The sequence below is a fragment of the Centroberyx affinis genome, unplaced genomic scaffold (assembly GCF_046629955.1).
Source record: "Centroberyx affinis isolate AG114_WGS23_722 - 3 ecotype Tasmania unplaced genomic scaffold, CSIRO-AGI_Caff_v1 ptg003531l_1, whole genome shotgun sequence".
Taxonomy (NCBI): domain Eukaryota; kingdom Metazoa; phylum Chordata; class Actinopteri; order Beryciformes; family Berycidae; genus Centroberyx; species Centroberyx affinis.
Genome location: NW_027281475.1, coordinates 501057 through 520824, shown reverse-complemented (window position 1 = coordinate 520824; position 19768 = coordinate 501057). Strand labels below are relative to the sequence as shown.

The 19768-nt window shown below is 40.1% G+C and overlaps 1 protein-coding gene across 1 annotated transcript in view; it reads left to right on the top strand.

Moving 5' to 3' along the window:
- Nucleotides 1-19484, top strand: part of LOC139661469 (EGF-like repeat and discoidin I-like domain-containing protein 3) — a 133769-nt gene extending 114285 nt beyond the window's left edge. The window contains exons 9-10 of the mRNA XM_071539907.1: nucleotides 4825-4980; nucleotides 19335-19484. Of these exons, the coding sequence (XP_071396008.1) occupies nucleotides 4825-4980; nucleotides 19335-19484 (306 nt within the window). The remainder of the gene's footprint in view (nucleotides 1-4824; nucleotides 4981-19334) is intronic.
- The last annotated feature ends 284 nt before the right edge of the window (nucleotides 19485-19768 follow it).

Genomic DNA, 19768 nt, shown 5'->3' with positions numbered 1-19768 from the left:
CTATAAAAAAAGGTTTTAAGAAGTGATTTAAAATATGATGCTGACTCTGCTTGCCTCAGCTTCTCAGACAAGCCGTTCCAAAGCCTAGAGGCCTAAATGGTAAAAGCCCAGCTACCTTTAGTCTAGGCGAGTGGTTTTCAACCCTTCTGGTTGAACTAGCTGGTAGAACAGAAAAACAGCAGTAGTCTGGGCCCCGAGGACAGGGGATGAAAAAAAGGGATGGTCTGGGCGCACTAAAATGAACTGACAAGCCAGATTCATACGTAGGCTGGATTGAAAGTTATGACAGCCTGTAGACCTTGAGTTTGATGTATGTGGCGTTTGTGCTTGTGTATGTGTGTGTGCGTCGGTGAGTGTTGGTGTGTCTGTGCCTGTGTGTGTGTGTGTGTGAGAGAGAGAGAGAGAGCTGAGCTTGTGTGGATGTGTCTTTGACCCATTCAGGTGCTCTTCATTCTTCAGTAGAACTCAGTTTGTTCCCTCTGAATAAGTGCAACCTGAAGCCTGATGGAAGTGCAGTCACCAGGATTTATTCGCAACATGGTCACCTCTTCAAAAGCCTTCACCAGGCCCAGTGGCTGAGTTTAATCTATTAAAATGTACGGCATGCTTTAAGTCTGTGTGTTGATATGATAGGAGGCTGTGGTTTGTGGTCGGCTTTATCTGAGTTACTGACATACTGCTTTTAAGCATGTTGTGGTGGCATTCAGTGTATGATAACACTGTGATATAGCCACTTGGTAGATGTTTTATCCAGACTGTAGAGGAAAGGGCAGTGAAATGGAGTATTTTTTTTCTGCTCTCACCTCAGCTTTAAGCTTTAATGATGGTTGCCCTGTCGTGGTGTTGATGGGCCTCATGGCTTTGTGAGCTGTGTGCACAGAATCCTGGATCCTGCAGTGTGTCCTAAGAGAATACACAGACAAGGGGCGCACACAAACACATACACACACTTTTCCCGCAGGCTATGAACTGGGTCAGAGTATACGAGCAGTGTAGATTAAATGAGTCTTCAATACATACAATTAAATTAGCACAGCTGGAGGGACAGTGTCAGCAGGGTGCTTTGTATGTGCTGTATTCATAAAGCAGGAAAGTGGGCCTCGTTCTGCTCCTTATGAAGCTGCCTCTCATTGTATTTATCTCTTTATCCTCCATTGGCACTGCCACTTCAAACAGGGACATGAGACTCCTTTTCTTCTCCTTTCTTTGTCTAGAAGTGTACACATGTTGCCCATTTGCATGATGCCATCAATATAGATAATTAGTACTGAAACAATTTGTTTATTTAATCCATTAGTTGATCAACAGAAAATGTATGTATCGTTTTAGTTTGTTTTTATCAAACTAACAGCTCACAAATGCAATGAGTTACTTGCTTTTCTCTGTTTCATTAGCATTACCATTATAAAATGAATACTTTGGAGTTTTTTCAGTTCAGACTAAGTAAGCTATTTTAAGACTTCACTTTGGACTCTGGTAGACCAGATCAAGCGAAATAAAAACCTTTCATTTCTCTGTAGGGTCCTTTCCATAATGTTGTCAGACACTTATAATAACAATCTGAGCCTGTCAGTGGCAAAAACAAGCAGTGGACGTACATTGACGGTGCGCATTTGCCCCGTGGGATTACATTGCAGCCCGTTTCGCGGCTGCCGACTGAAGCGATCTCGCTCAATACTGGACCAGTTTCAAAAAGTTGTCCCCTTTAGTCACTTAGACATAAAAAGATTGGAAAATAGGGTCCAGGTTGAAAAATACCTAAGTTACCCTTTAAATCATTAATCCGTTAATCAAAAAAAAAGTAATAATCGTTAGATTAATTGATAATGAAAATAGTAGTTAGTTGCAGCCCAATAGATAATTAATTAACCCATTTCTCCCTGTGGATGTACGACTGTACTGTTGGGAAAACTGACAGCTTAGATTAGAGCGACTTGAATCTTATTTTTAACCCCTGAGAAACAGCAAGCACAACACAATCCTGAAATTGATTCTCATGTTTTATTTCTTCGGAATGTCTCCGCCACAATCATCCAGAGATTGCTACAAAGACTTCACACACCCCCAGTCTGCCTGGGTTAACTACTTCTGGAGGAGGGAATAGGGTTGGGTGTGTGATGGTAGGAAGGAGAAAGGGTGGGGGTTGGAGGAGAGGCCTCGCTTTAACAAGCTTATCTCGCCCCCTAATTCGGTTTGGGCCATCAAAGTGTTGAGAGCCAGCATCGCTAGGGGCGGTCGTATTTTTTGACCGCTACCTGTGACAGCAATTACAGGTTCCCCTTCAGCGTGCCTTTGTTTTGGTGGCAGACTCGACTGCTTGGCTAGAATGAGATTACCTCTGTGCGCTGCATTTGGACCGTAATCAAAGCCTCACAATGCGAGGTGTCGTGCCCCTCTCAATGAGCGGCTGTTTCCAACCAAGCAGCAGCCCCTGCCACTGTGTCTTTATGGCCCCTTTATTCAAGGGGCTGTTGTGCCATTATTGTCATTATAAAAGAGCTGTTGTTTAGAGCCATTCATATGCATCACAGGAAAATATAGCCCACTCCTGCCCCCCAGCCCCCCTCAGAAATAGACATGAACACTACATTACACAAAAAGCCAAGCACGCTGTTCCCACTTGAAGGAGTAACTTCATGAATAGTGTATTCAAGACAAATGAAGCATGCCTCCATACTGTTCTGTATATGCATAATTTCATACCTGACATCAAATCAACCCTTTTCATCAAGAGTTAAATTATGTCAGCGACCGTGCAACACATACTTCAATGCCTTGTTCCTACTTGCATTAGTTTATATTGTAACATATCACAAATGGGGAACTGGAAGTTCATCCACTCGCATGCCTTTTAGAAAGCCAAGAGCTTGCTTTGTACTTACTTGTACTTTGTGTAACACTGTACTCTGTATTATAAGAGCAGAGCAATAAGGCTCGGCTTTGCCTGCATGTGAGTCAGGGACCCAGGTCTGTGTCTGCTCATGCTCACAGCAGGCTTTCTGCATTTAAGAAGGCCCCTCTAATTCCCAGGGAATATTTCTCAATCTCTGAGTAGCTGCGAGGGAAAAGTTAGTCTCCAGCAGTATTGAAAGAGAGATGAAAGCAACATGAGTGAGCTCATTCACATCCCCACCCAGAAATAGGATATTGTTTCAGGGTGTGATGTAACATATTGCAGGCAATAACAGTGTGGTGTGGTGTGGTGTGGTGCGCTGTGGCGTTCAGCAATGTGTTGAGAGCAGGAGGCAGAGTGAAACCGAGCTACCTCATGCATTACTTCAATTTGTTTGCTTGTTTGTTTAATCTACATGGGGCCTATTTTGTTTTGTCAGAGCAGTGTGACACAGTATATACTGGCCTATGACCAGGCCAATTAGTGTGATGTATGGTAGCCTCAATGTTGTGAATTCAGCAGAATAAATTTGCATACTTGCTTCTCTCTCACACACACACCCTCTCCTTGCCTCTGTGCTCCTAAGTTTTAACAGTGTCATCCCATATGATAGAAAATGTCAACTTGCACCCTCTTCTTCACCCTGTACTGACTATGTGTTGGTTGGGTATGTAAAAAGTATGACAGATTTACAGTGATAAAATCTATCTATCCATTAGAATTTGAGAGTTGAAGATTTACCATGAGCGACAAAGTTAGCAATAACATTTTCATAAAAAATAACCTGCTTTAACCTAACAGTTAAAGTAAATCACATGAGAAATATTTGTTGCGTGTTTGTATTATATTAAGAGCATGAATCACATAATTGAATTTAATACTTTATGATGTTGCCTTTGAAATAAATAACTTTGTTAGACTACATATTCTTTGATGATCAGGCATATTTACTACCGTCAAAAACTACTGTCAACGTTTGGTTTAATATGCTACAGAGCTGTTTAGGGATTTCTAGACATATTTCCATTGCTTGGAGTGACTCTTCACTGGGAGGAACCCTGTTATTATGAGTAATTCCACATCCTCTAATGCAAAGCAAATGCTGATTCATGCTCAATTATGAGAGATCAATGGGAATGACTTATTCTATAATTCTGCCCAGATAACTCCCTTGATCTCCCATTAAATTACAGTTTTTTACTCTGCCCTAGATCGTCCATCCTAGTAGGCAGCGCCTTCCTCTTAAGTTCTACCTTAAATTGTTTGTTGCTATTCAGCATTGTTGATTCACATACATTATTCATTTGACATAATTAACATGGTGGAAAAAATATAAGCTTGCCAAGACAAACCATTGTGTTTATTGGATATAATTGCAGTGTATTTCCTCCTTGGTGCAGAGTGAGTCAGGTAACTGTGGTGGTTCACGTTGTTGTTATCGTGCATTTTGGGCTTCAGCTCATTTTGCGCCTTCAGTCTCAAACCAGCAGTGCTGTGTATAGTTCTAAATAATGAAGCACAATTGAACTCTAAGATGTCAATAAAAGTAACAGTCTATGTGTTTACTGCCAAGCCCCCATGTGCTGTAAATTGTTTGCAACAAATGAGAACCTATTAAAAATTAACCCAAATGGAGCAGCCTGGGTCTCAGAAGCTGCTGCGGCCTGCGATTTCTGTTTTGCTGAGGCGAGGTTGTGGACTTAGCCTTGTTGTTCAATATTCTGTGAATAATTGAAACTGACTTCTTGCGCCGAAATCTACAGTGTCTTTATAAATCCTCTGACGACATCAAAAGGGGGAAAAAAAAAAAAAGATGCTGACTAGATTGTGAAAATTTAGCATCTCTGACACTTTTTTACAGAGTTTGTAGGGTGATGAAATTTATCATTCTGCCCCCCCCCCCCCCCCCCCCCTCTCTCTCTCTCTCTCAGATGGACATGCTTGTGCCTACCAAGATCACAGGTATCATCACCCAGGGAGCTAAAGACTTTGGCCACGTCCAGTTTGTCGGCTCATACAAAGTGGCCTACAGTAACGATGGGGAGCGGTGGATTGTATATCAAGATGAAAAACAGGGGAAGGACAAGGTAAGCAGCTCTCACATCCCAGAATGACTGCGATCAAAGATGCCATTTTTATAACACAAGTTTCACAAGTTAAAGCCGTGACTACCAACAGATTCACTGACAAGGTTGAATTATCCAGATAAATACACAACCATAATGATGGCATTCACACTGAAAAAAAATATTGTGGAATCGTAAAAGCATTGCCTGTGAGGAAGTAGTGATTTTTTTAAATTATGTATCACACTAAAAAGGAAAGGGGCATTCTAGACAGAGAGACACAGCATGAACAGAAAAACGGACAGAAAGGACAGAATCGTGAGGCAGACAAACAAACACAAAACAGCAATTGACAAAAAAAGACAGGTATTATTAAGTGTGAAAATGTCCATCTTGGGCCTCGTCTGTTTCTCCCCTCCACTTCCGTTAGCATCTCCTTATCTATGGCTGCAGCAGGGCTTGCCTGGTCTCTCTCTTTGCCTCTCTCTGGGTACAGGATCAGATAAGACCATGTTGTCAACCGGGCCTGGCCAGAACCATGCTGAAATTCTTGTTTACGGCCCTTCAACAGAGTACACATGTCCATTCCAATCGCCCACGACAACAGAGACAGTGGACGGCTCCAGCAGCCCCTCTGCTGATATCAGGAAGGCAGCAGGCACAGGGCTACAGCTGCTGCTGGAGCCGCTTGGTTTTTTTTTAGTTACTGGTGGCAAGAGAGGTAGTGTTTACTTTTCTCCCTTGCTGTGTTATTGAAAGATAAGCACTACCTCTTCTGCCTATTCATTTGCTGGTGATGGTTTGAATTTGGACAACTAAGAAGTCAGGATCCAGTTGAATATTATGCAATAAGCAAGCAGCAGTGCTTGAAGTCAGTTATCATATTATGAGAACGTGGAATAATGTAACGCATTGTAATGCAAGGGCTGATCTATGGCTTGACAACCTGCCCTGCAGTCTATGCACACAAAAGCATGAGCTATGATGTCTGGCTTCCTTGTAAAAAACATAGATTCAGAGGAGTTTGCACAGTTTATGTGGTAACTCCAAATTGGCTGTTTTAAAATGTTTTCTTGAAAGAGGCTTTTATTTTGTTGGGCTCGATATGACAGTTCTAAAACAGATATACGACAGCACCTTGTCATGGCACATAACACCCTCCAATAGCCACATATCAATTTATGCCCTCATGCCCTCAGTTAAACAGCCGGTGCCTGGAAACATTTTTCTATCTCTGCACTTCAGATTCCTCACTTGAGGAGTTCATAATTTCAACACCCATGATGATCTTTGGATACGGGCCGCCGCATACTGAGCATGATTTTCAGTAAAGCAAACTCAATTCTGAGCATTGGATGACTTCCAAAGGTTTGGCAAGCATCATCTGACAAAGAGAGGGAAGAGAGAAAAGCACGGGTGACATCTGAGGAACCACTGGTGTTTAAAATCATCTCATTTTCAGGATTAAATAATTTAGGGGAGCCCTTTCATCCAACTACAAATGTGGATTTTACAATCCCTACACACAAGACACAAGTAATTTCTACAACCATTCATAGCCTTCCCTCTGTTGTTCCCAGTATTGATATATATTTCAGAGCAGAACCAAGGATAGGCAGTCAATCGGAGTGTCTGTGCTCTGTATTAGAGGGCAGGCGTGTTTAGCAAGGCTTCAGAGAATGTCAATCAGTTTGTCCCCAGACAGAGCCAAGGGGCTGTTCAGATGTATGATTCTTCAAGGTGTTTTCCCCCTTCAGTCAACTGAAGCAGCCATTAATGCTAGAGGACACATTTGGCTGTTGGACTCCTGAGGCTCCTCCTGCCACACCACAAGGCTCGGCTTGGCTTGGGATGCGTGTGTGTGTGTGTGTGTGTGTGTGTGTGTGTGCGTCTGGGTGTCTGGTTCAGGCACAGTGGTGGAGGCTTGTAAGTATTCTCCTCAGCTCCCTCCTCTAGCTCCTATGTGGCAGAGGCTGCAGGCAGTTAGATCTAGATTGAGAGAGGAGGCTCTGTCAGAATACAGATGTCTTCAGACACAGGCACAAACTGTGGCACGCACAAACAGTATCCCTCAGCAAAATCCATATAGTGTCACGCCTTGTTTGCCTTCTCTTTACACACAAGCCCCAAACACCTGTGCACTTGTAACCGAGACAAGTAATTATATACTTCATTGTTTTAGAAGAATAAAAAATGGATAGTGCTCCATAATTACAGCTTAAGTATAGACTGAGCTCCCACATGCAAACTCTTTCCTCACCTTGGTCACTAGCTGCCTAGTCCGGCACCAGTGCAGTTTCCTGAGTGTCAATATTTACACAGTCAGTTGATGGGGGCAATCAAGCACAAAAGTAATTGATTCATGTTTAATGGTGTTCCACTTAGGTGCCACAGGGTTAATTAGCCACTGGAACCTACAATTCCCTCTAGGTCAGAGGTTAACAGAATGTTAGATGGCGGTGAATACAATCATAGCTTAAGATTAGCCACTAATAGCCATAGTTTCCTCCCCTCCAGTTTTAGAAGTTATTGGCGGCAAGGCTCTCTGCACCACGGACTCTGAAACGCACTCACATAAGGGTCAAGATTAACTTTGATTGGCTTCCATATTGCCTGTCTCTTGGAAGAAGTGGTTCGTTTGTGGCTTTGAGTTTGATTGAGTGCAACTGCCTCCCCTTTGCCAGCAGGCCGCTCTTGACTTCTCAATGAAGACGGGCTGAGATTGCCTCGTATCACCACGGCCGGCTCGGGCAACATGAGGGCAGAGAGCAGAGAGAACTGGGAGACCTGCACTCTTGACCTCTGCAGCAGGTTTAAATAATGGAGTATGGCTAGTGGTGTATCCCCAGAGGCCTGCAAGGGCTCCCCTAGTAATGCATGCCCTTGACTCTTTCAGCCCGGAAAATCAATGCCTAGGAGCAGAGTTGTGGCTCCTGGGTCAGACTGAAGGCACACAGAGTGATGTGGCCAGTCTAGGCTTGCGTCTCGGCTGTTGGATAATAGTAATAGGAAGCAGGGTTAGTCACACAGAAAAGGACAGCAGCATGCAGTCACTGAGAGTAGAAGTACATATTGTGTCATGCACTACACAGCACATTGCAACTGTCCAAGAGATACAGTAAGGATAGAAATATGAAGTCATGTTTTGTTGTCTTGACAAAGGAGAAATGATACATCTTTCTAGTATGTAAGAAAATACTAGGGCTGTCCCGAATACCATTTTTTGGGCTTCGGAGCTTCGGTAGTAATCAACAGTGAATATTCAAAGCTTCGGCCGCGGGGGGGGGGTGTCGTGTTAAAAGTCACGCACCTTCAAACTGCTTGGCTTTCCATACACGGGCAACAGTTCACCCGACAAAGTTCACACATAGTCACAGTTCCTCCTCACAAAAACACAGCACTGAAAACATACTTAACATACATATAACTTCAATTAATAGCCAGAGAGAGAGAGAGAGAGAGATGGTCGAGCGAGCTAGAGAGAGAGAGAGAGAGATGGTCGAGCGAGCTAGAAAGTGAATGTAGAGAGGGAGCGGTAGTATCGAGAATGCCGGTGAATCAGATAAATAAAACGTTATTTTCTGATTGTTTCACAGCGGTTACGTTCTAAAGCACAGAGAGAGAGAGAGAGAGAGAGAGAGAAAGAGAGGGAGAGAGAGAGAGAGAGGGAGAGAGAGAGAGAGAGAGCCCCGTATCAAAATACCGGTCGCCTACCTTAGAAAAAAGATTTTAAAAAAAAAGATCAACGATAAATGTCTTGCTGCTGCTTCTCCTGAGTTTTGTTCAGCAAATTTGACAACTGACTGCTTGAATTTCAGGTCGTACTTTTTTGCAAATGTGACTGACATTTGAATGCAAGTAAAAAAAAAAGAATAAATAAAATTACATTTAAAAAAACGAATATCCGAATCCCAAAATTGAAAACCGAATACCTACCCAACGAACGAATATCCAAATAGTCGAATATTCGGGTCCAGCCCTAGAAAATACATAGATTTGCCTAATGGAGGCACTATAATAAAAGGGCAAAATTTCTAACTTTGAAAGGCCATAACTGCTACACCACTGGTCCAATTTTGACAAGATTTTGAGGGACGATGTATCTTGGTGCTGTGTTCTGGTGTTTAAGTGGCCTGATGGGAGCCCTATAATTAAAGGTCAAAATTTCTAACTTCAAAAGCCCTGGACTCCTACACCATAAGTGTGTTGCTACACACATCCAGCTATCATTACAAATTACACTGACTGGCATATTTAGGGTTCAATAACTAAAGGTCAAAATTTTAAACTCAAACACCACTTTAAGGGATGATGCATTACGGCACTTCTTCAATACTTCTTGTTCATTACATTGATTGGCCTGATGGAGGCGGTCAAAATTTTGAATGGCCCTGTCTCCTGCACCAAATGTCCGATTCCCACAAAACTTGTTACACAAATCTAGCTATCCCCAAAAATGTCACTGATTGGCCTAATGGGGGCATCATTCTGACAAGTTAACTAAAAATTCTGTGGTGTCTGAGTTATGATGCAGGACAGCATACAAATTAATCTACAGACAGATACCTTACTCTATACAAGCATGGAGTAATACAATTTTAAATAATTGCTTAAATTTCTTGTCCAGTAGGTATGTTTCATAGCCAATAACAAATCTATTATACTGTATATAATATCCCTATTGGGAAAAAAATGTTACCTGATGTTCACTGTTATGATACCATCAAATATATTATTTTTTTTGTAAGAAAAATATATATAGTTAGCTAATAGTAATATAGTCCATAGTAGTGGCCATCTCATTTTGAAATGAAACTCCATCTGTTGCACCGTCCTGACTTGACAGAGACAATTACAGTAGTTATGTATAAAAGCTATCTCAGCTTGTCTTTCAATTGTATTTCTATTTTTTTTTCAATTACCAACCTTCTTCCAGGGACATATTAGCAGACGCCCTTACACCTGCTTGGTTTGAGGTTAAAAAGAATACATACATACCAAGCATTACACAGGATCACTACCTTACAGTGACACTCCATTACATCAGTGGAGTAGAGCACTGATAGAGAGAGTATTGATAAGTATCAGTATCAATAATGGTATCGGTAACCTTACTGGCTACTGCTTTAAATTACTCTCCTTTTGGTAACGACACACCATATCCTCTCTTTCTGTCTTTCTGCTACAGAATTTTTCACAGACTTAAAATTGTTCACCAATATGGTTTTGTCACTTTCAGTCCATATGACAACCACAAGTCATGATGATACTGTCTCCTTTCATCACGTAGCCCATCCCTTTTATTTTTTCTGGGTTTTTTTTGTTTTTTTCTATAATATTATTTGTCCTTTTATTGTGATTCTTCACATATCCTGTTCCAGACAGTTTATTTTAGAGACATTGCCTCTGACAGTGTGCAGGTCCCCAGACAGTCTAGGAGAGATTCTTGTCATATTTCAATCAGCTTCTGCTTTTATGGCCTTCCTGTCCTGCCTTTTATATTGCTCTATTGTGTGCCTTGGTTGTCACATTACAGTTGTGGCAACACTCCTGGATGTGATACACCATTTCTCCTTTCCCCAATGTCATACACTTCAATTCTACAATACAATATCAAATAAAATGGGGAAAAAGAGGTCAATATAGAATGGTTTAGAAACGTGTAGAGTTTTATGCAGGATCTCCCCAAAAATAGTTTTATCCTACACACTAGCTTTATTCTAACAGTATAGATTGAAATGTAATGTATTTGGTACACAGCTATGAAGTCAAAGCTCTGAATTGCCTCAAAGTAGGAATGCCTCAAGAGATGAACCACGGGCCTCATCTATGAAAAAAATAATTTTAATAGATGAGTCCATCATTTAGCTGATCATAAGATTGTTAGGTAACACTGTACAATAAGGGTACATTAATTAAGGGTTAGTTAATGCTTAATAAGGGTTAGTTAATTAATGTACCTGTATTGTAAAGTGTTACCTTGTTGCATATAATACATCATGAAATGTGTTATAAAAAACTATCCTCATGTGTGGCTAGCTTGCTAACATGCAGTATAAATCAGCCTCACTTCAGTCACACTTGAACAAGCTGAACAAGTACTGTACGCTGTGAACGCCCTGAACAGTCGGCATTTCAATATACACTAGATTCTAGTTGAGAAATAAGGCTTGACACAGCAGGCAAGGCAGAATGAATCAATGAATCAATCACTGTATATACATACATACGCACCCTCGTTTCACTGAATTTTTAGCGCTGGCCTCAGCCCCCTCTCATCGCCACATGCCACTTCTCCTTCTTTTTGTCTCTCTCTGTTTTCTCCTGTCATTATTGTTGCCCATGAATCTGTCAATGTTTTGCCCGGCACCTATTGCACCCTAAGCCATCGGGGGGGATCCCTATTTCCCTCAGCCTGCCCAAGGTTTCTTCCAAGTTTTCCTACTAAGGTTTTTCTTGGGAGTTTTTCCTTGTGTGCATTTAGGGTCTAAGGCTGGGGTTACCGGGTAGGTTAGGCTATGTAGAATAGGTAGATTGTTTGTCTTGCTAAAATCTGCTCTTGCCTTCCTTGTGTTTTTCGCTATGCTTGTCCTATATAATTTTGTTCACCATTGATTGTGTTTAGTTAGATCTAGCTAGACACTTTCTCTGTAAAGTCCTCCGAGACATGCTTGTGATAAAGGGCTGTATAAATAAACTTGACTTGACTTGACTTACACACACGCACATGTACATACATACATAAATATACACACAGGTCCAATAAACAACAGAACATTATTGTTTTTGTTTGCACACTTGTGTCCAATGTCATATGTTTTGATTTTCCCTAACTGACAGAAAAAGAAAATTAAGACGGCCAGATGGGAATAGAGGATTTCTGAACAAACATTTACTGATTTAAAGTATTCCCTATCGTAAAATTCAGCTCTATTTCTCACTGCAATGGTCAAATGCTAGAGGCAATTTTAACTAATCCCAAACTGCATTTAAGACATTAGAGAAATGAAAGCTCACAGAAGTGTGCATTTTCGACTAAGTAACCCTGACCCAGTTGGCAACAGATTTCATAGAAAATTGTCTAAAATTTGAAATACTTCATCAACCTGAAACTTACCAGAATGGGTTAGCTAAAGTCTAATAATTTCACATTGCAGGATTTTCTCTTTTGTCACCTAAGTGATGATTGGAGACTTCTGCTGCAAACCACTCTGTGTCACAGTTGGGTGTTAATTTAAAATCTTAACATCTTTACAAAATTGACGGGAAAGTGATTAATTATATTCAGGGACTGTTCTGAGTTGAAACACCCATGAGATTCAACGACTCTGTGCCACTTACAGTCTGAAAAGAGATATTAAAGCACAGAATAACACAGGGTAAGTAAAGCTTGAAATGTTTTTTTTTTTTTTTTTAGGTGTCCTCTGTTTCTTAAGCACTTTAATCAGGGATTCTAAATTTGTAGGCAAGAAGCAGAGAGGACAGTGAGAAAAAGGAGAGAGGGGGGGGGAGAAATGACAGAGGGAGGGCAATGGGCTGTGTGATGTAGTGTTGTTTGCTTGTCTGCAGATGCAAACCTTGTCTGACTACAGTCGAAGATCTGTGCTACAATATAGATGAGAAAGAGAGGGAGGGCGAAAGAGAGGGGAAGAGAATGGGTTTCACTGCGGGAGGAAAATGATGAAAAAGACTGTAGGATGAAAAGCCGGTGTGTACTCGTTTGTATTAGAAATGTGACATAAGGAAAAGAAAGAAAGAAAGAATACACCTGCTATATGTGCTCGGCTTTAGCTCTCAGTAGGAGTAAATAACAAAAACAGTGAAAACAATTGGACCAAATAGAAACATGCACAGAATAGAGAATTATACAAGAGAAGTTATATTAATGGAAACACACACACACCGACAAGGCGGAGGAGGCAGAGGTTTGATAACGCGTCACTACCTTGCATACTGATCAGGGACAATTACATCTCATATGTCCGACTGCCGCTGGATAGCCAGAAGCCTCTTGAGATCATCTATTGCATCTATAAACCATAATGTGTTACTAGAGTTTCTCTAGACTCTAAGCAATACTAAGCCATGAGTAATTATTGCGACTTACACAATAACTTGCTCCATAAAGATTGGTTGTATAAAAATTAAATATTAGCATGATTAAAGTGGCATTGTATTAGATGTTTTTTTCACAAACAAAAGGTTAGGTTAATTCACTAAAATGCAAGTCTCAGTCATAACATCATACCATTTCTTAACTAAAAGCCACATCAAGCTTAAGTAGTCGAGGAAATGTATTAGAGTACTTTAACATACCTAGAGAAGCTATTATATGCTTGTGAATAATTACAAATTACACATACACAAGCATGGATGGTGTTGTAGAATTAATTTCAGTAGCATATTGGCAAATATACATTCTACATATTAGCATATCTACACATTGGCCAACAACATCAAGAATTCAAATCAACAAACACAACATAGGGACCCAAGTAAACAGATAAATAGGCTGGATATAAAGAGCATATACACAGCCAAGACAATGTTCAGATAGCTGTTAACTCTGCACACAAAGACACAGAGAAATTAAACTCACAATGGTAGCTGCCACATTTAAAATGCTGGTTTGTTTGAGCTTCAGGGGCTGCATTGTGTTGAATTAAAGAATCAAAAACATCTCTCTTTTTGATGTCCGCCTCAAGAGGAGCTTACACGTGCTATGCCGGCAAAGTTCACTGAAAGGTTGGGTTGGGTTTCATTTTATAAAAGATTAATAATTAAAGTCGCAAACTTTAACATAAAAATTTCAATTAAGTCGATTACATCTTCCATTAACTTTTACTGTTTTACTTGTAACATACTTGTACACTCTGCCACTTAATCATGGTTTTTGTCTCACAGTTTGTACGCTCAACTTGCAACTTTGCATATAAAAACTACTTTCATGTTTATTATTAGATGAGAGTACACACTCACTCGTGGCATAAGACTAATCAAGTAGTAGAGACTATTGTAGTTGTGTGTTAAATGAGCTTTCAGATAACCATATATAGTCATGATTTTCTCAACTGTGGTGTAAATAGATGCACATGCCCCTTTGAGTACTGTGAGTACACTGGATTTGTGCACATCCAGATGTCTTCTGTTTGTAATTAAGGTTACATAGAGGTAGAGGACATTTGGTTTCACTTAAGGTAGAGTTGGTTTGGCACAGTATTCAATATTTACTCATCCTGGGTAGCAGCATGGTGTCTGCAGCTTAATGTGTTTTTATATCCATGGAAAGATGATGTATGATCATGTTGTTTAAGATGATATAAAGACATTTTGAGCAGTACTATGATAAAAAGATGAGTGAGAAAATGTTGTTGTTAAATGATGATACATGAGATGCAACAGAATTATTTTTATTATCTTCTAATGTACAGTTACAATTAGCCATCACTCTAGGGGTGGGTGATAATGGCTTGAATTTCATATCATATTTTTTTTAATTTTAGATAACGTTATATATCACAGTGTACTCATTTTTCTGGCAATGTCATTTGAAACGTGTTAAGTACAAGAACCTTGGGGGAATGCCTGTTTTTGCCTAAGGGAAAAACAGGCATGCCGTTACTGTAACATTTTGTTAATTTAAGGGCGAGTATCACAATTATTTGACTTTCTTTCTACTGGTGTATCTTTTCTACTGGCATACCTCCCACCACTAATAATAATAAACTTTATATACTGTATATAGCACTTTTCTAAACAGATGTTACAAACTGCTTTCCAAAACAAATAAGATAAATATATACAATAAAAGAGTACTTAGATCAGCAAGCAAGAGCAGATAAAAGGACATAAAAAGAGAATAAAGACAAAATAACATAAAATAAAGTAGGAGACAGACAGGATTTCAAACAGGGATAAAATAAGACATAAAAGGGCATTATAAAAATGTTTTCCTGTACAAGTGTGCTTTGATAAGTGATTAAAACGATGACACTGGTCTGGCCAGTCTGAGCTCCTCTGGCAGGGCGTTCCAAAGCTTGGGAGCTCTAACAGCAAAGGCCCAGTCACCTTTTGTAACAAGCCGAGTCCTGGGAACAACCAGTAGGGCCCTGCCAGAGGATCTCAGGCTGTGCTCCAGCTCATAAGGTGTTAAAAGGTCTGATGTGTAGCTGGGTGCCAGACCCCGTAGTGCCTTAAAAGCTATCAGTAAAATCTTAAAATCAATTCTGTAACTAATGGGCAACCAGTTAAGAGCCTTGCTGCATATTGCACATGTTGCAATTGGGAGAGGGAACTCTGACTCAGGCAGGAGGGAATTACAGTAATCTAAATGTGAAGAGATAAAGGCATGGGCAACTTTTTCAAGTTCAGCAGAAGATAAAAAACGCCTTATCTTGGAAATAGTTTTGAACTGAAAGAAGCAAGACTGGACAACCCTCTTAACCTAATCATTAGCAGAGATCTGAATCAGATATCACACCCAGATTCTTAGCTATAGGCATAATGATGTAGGATAAGTTACCAATATTGATATGAATCTGGCTGATGGAGTTTTGGGGGCCAAATTGAACAATCTCAGACTTATTTTCATTGAGTTGTAGGTAATTTTGTGACATCCAGCACCTAATATCTAAAAGGCAGTTTTGCAATTGAGGGTGATCGAATAACCTGCATTTATGGGTATGTATATCTGAGAGTCATCTGCATAACAGTGGAAGTGAATATTATGTTTGCGGATTATGTCCCCCAGCGGAAGTATATAAATGGAGAAATAAAGAGGGCCTAAGATTGACCCTTGTGGAACACCATATTTCAGATGAGCTGTAGAAGATGTGGCATTACTTAGCACAACAGATCTGTTTATCTGTTCAGAAAATAAAAATGTAGACCAATTCAGAACAGTGTGTGTGAGCCCCACCCAATTTTCCAAATGATTAAGCAATATATCATAGTCAACAGTGTCAAAGGCTGCACTAAGATCTAAGAGAATCAAGACTGAACAGTCACCAGGAAGGAAGAGGAAGAGGTCATTAGTAATTCTCAGGATAGCAGTCTCTGTGCTGTGAAGAGCTCTAAAGCCTGACTGGATTTTTTCAAAGATGCTGTTTTTATTCATGAATGATATGAATTGAAGAGAAAACAACTTTTTCCAAAACCTTAGCTAGAAATGGCAATTTGGAAAAAGGCCTGCGATTTTTAAGAGCAAGAGGATCCTACAGAAGCCCTGAAAGCCAAGTTGAGTTACTAAGACATTTGGACGAGTTACTAAGTCGCTCGCAATAACCGTAGAAATTGGCAGCACATGTTTTTTCTTGCATTGCCATTCAGGGCTTCCGCCAGTAAGTCAACGACATAGCACTGGCATGGAGTAGGCTTTCCATATAAAACAGATTCATGAAACAGCCCAAATCCTTTTCATATACTGATGGAAGCTTAAAATTTGACTGGGATAATCAAAAGCGTCCTTTATATATTTGCCTCATTATACCAACATTAACCCTATGCAAAGGTAACGTTTGAAGGATATCTGAAGTCTGCTTATAAATACAGATGAATAAACACCAGCACAAAATAGTCTAGCCATACCCAAGCTGCAGGGAGACATCAAATAACTCAAAAACAAAAGCATCTAATCCATCCATTCTAGACTCATTCACTCCTCAAGACTGTAAAGAAAATGCCCCCGGCATTAATTGTATCCACATCTCCACTTAGTAGGAGCAGGCACAAATATAACAACGATCAGAAAAACCTGCATGCGCATGATATCACAGGCTGGTGGAAAGTATGGGAGTGCAGATACAAAGGACACTGAAAGTTTGACCAAAATCTAAAATCTTGCACATTGGGTATAAAAAAAATAAAAAAATAAAAAATAAAAAAAAACACAGTGTATTTCAGGGCTTCCGTGGGATCCAGGTTGTTTTGGGGTTTTTTTTTTAGTAGAGGTTGGACAATGGCATGTTTGAAATAAGACGGGACCGTACCAGTAGTCAGTGAGCAGACAGCTAAAAGATTTGGACCGATGGTACCAAGGACCTCCTTCAGCAATGTGGTAGACATGATATCCAAGGAGCAGGATAAGGATTTCAGATGATATCAACAAGGGACTCAGGGGAAATATACTCAAAAGTGCTAAATATGCTGGGCAACCTGGGGAGGTGAATACAGCACCTCCGGGCGGGAGAATCTGACACCTAATATTCTCCACCTTATCAAGGAAATACTGCAAAAACTCCTCACACCTTTCTGGGGAAGCCTCAGCAAAGAGGCTACATCACACCTCAAAAGAGATAATTTCTCAGGCTGACGTCCAATGTCCGATTTTCTGAAATCTTAGACATATCAGAGTGGAGATTTGGTACAACAGTTTATTTCTGTGTCCATAGAGATCTCAGAACTCTTATGCTATTGCTTTCAGCTGCATTGACTCTGACCTTCTACCAGTGATAAGACATGATCTAAGTGCTATTTGTGGTTAAACTGAGCGCTAAGCCTCAGAAAAAGCAATTAGGACCATGTCCTCCCTTAAAGCATTTTTTACAAAGAGGAACAGTACATTAAGACACTTATTCTCAAGAGTGTTTGCCTACAAGCTGATACCATTTTGTGGAACAAAAATATTTTGATACCTTTCTTAGATAGATTGTTGTACCACCATAATATTGTGCTTCCTACCTGTGCCATAACTGTGCAGGAAACTCTTTTGTACCGTTATTACTCTTCACACGCTCTTAACATGTCTCTGTAAAATGCTTACCTGCACATGAGCTACATCCTGAACAAAAACTAAAAACGTTTGACAGAATGCATGATGGATGAAAATATGAAAAAGTATGAAAAGTGGTGACTAAAATGACTAAAATGCCAAGCATAAAATGAACATTAGCCATCTGATCTGGACTAAGTTTTCAAATTATCTCAGGATTATTTTGAGTAACTTTCTTGTTTGTGCACTTTCAAGAGTTCAGGACATATCTCTATAAGTTTTAACAGTTGTTTGATGAAAGCTGCAAGATCAAATTTTGATTAACTAAATCCAAACTGGCATATCAAATGGTACCCATGATTACTGGAAAGACAATTCGGTTGAAGCTTCGTAGGGTTCTTACTCTTAAGAGGGTCAACGCCCATACTATCTCCAGCACCTGCTTGGATTTGGCCCACTGATTTTACATTCCACACAACAGTGAATCCCATTACATCCCAATTAGTCAGTCATAATCATGTCTGTTTAATTGAAATGATCATATCCTTCAATGAAGCAGTCCCCGTAGGTGCATTTCTCCCATATTATGTTTCATTCCACTGTCAATTAACCACACACTCACACAAAGCTTCTAATAATCAACAATAGAGTATGCATCCCAGTATGACAATTACACTGTCATATCTGGAAATAGTTAACCCCTGCGCAGTTGTTGAAAGATTTGTCTTAAGGCTCTTAAAAATCTTGGAGCCTATGAAGTGGTATGAAAGTGGTGGGATGAAATCTGTCTCTCGGTATGATAGTATTAAGTATGATCAAAGTTCAAATGGATGGATGGCATTCTGGTGTAATTTCAGATGTGTTCAATGATGTGTGAGGGACTTTCAACTGTTTCAAATGAAAGAAAGCCTGATCAGCAGGAGGCCCCATCATCACCCAGAGATGTGCTTTTATTGGTTACTGACTGACTCAATAATTGTATTTTCAATACAGTGAAGACTATGCATTAGTGGCATACTGACAATCAAGTGTGACAATCAAGAATTCATATTAAGTTGTTTGTAGCACTGTTATGTTGAATGGCAAGGTTTTTCCTGCACAGGGAATATTTTGGCAGCCACGCAAGCCTTCTCCATTAAACGCAAAAGAGAAAAATCAAGGAATTGGAAAACAAATTTTTAGCGAATGACCACAACTTTATTTATCAAAAGTGACTACTGATAAATCTAGCTACTTTATTGGACCATGGGAAAAAATGTTAATGCGTTGAATGGAGGCCCTGACTTTGATTACCTATGTATATTCAGGGCTTAAAAAGTCCTTAAATACAGCCTTTCAGTTAATTTTCAGAAGTTTTCTTGGTGCGCCATTTTTGTGGTGAGATATCAGCCCAGTATTCTAATCGGACAGAAGTGATCTTTTTTTGTTTGTTTTAATTTTCACATTTGTTTCAGTGGTAAAAGTGGTCATATCTGGTATTCTAACTGACAGTAAAAAGATGCTGAGAAGTCTTCGATTTAACTTGCAGACACACTTCAGCGTGTTAAGCATATGATGTCATCTGGCCCTCAGAATGACCCATTATAAACCAGGCAAAATATAATAACAGTAAGTTGCAAAAATAGTAATGCTCCATAATACCATGACCTTCTGCTGTTTTTTATAGGTGTTCCAAGGAAACTTTGACAATGACACACACAGAAAGAACGTGATAGATCCACCCATCTACGCTCGGCTCATCCGGATCCTTCCCTGGTCATGGTACGGCAGGATCACTTTGCGTGCAGAGATACTTGGATGCACAGAGGAAGAGTGAATCCCTCTCCTCCATCTTTCTGCCCCCTTCCCCTGTCCCTTGGCATACTGGAGTATCTCACCCAGTATTTCAGCATAAACTGTGCAACCTGTAAAAAGAAATCGATTTCCAATGGATTTTTCAAGAATAAGTGTTTGGTTGTGGTGGGTTGCTGTTTGTTTTTTGTACAATGATTTAAACCTGCCCCTGTCCCACTTTTGTCTTTTAATTTCCTCTTTAAAGTGTGATCTTTGTCTTTTTATTCCTCTCAAGATTTTCCATCCTGTTTGGAATGAACTTATGTA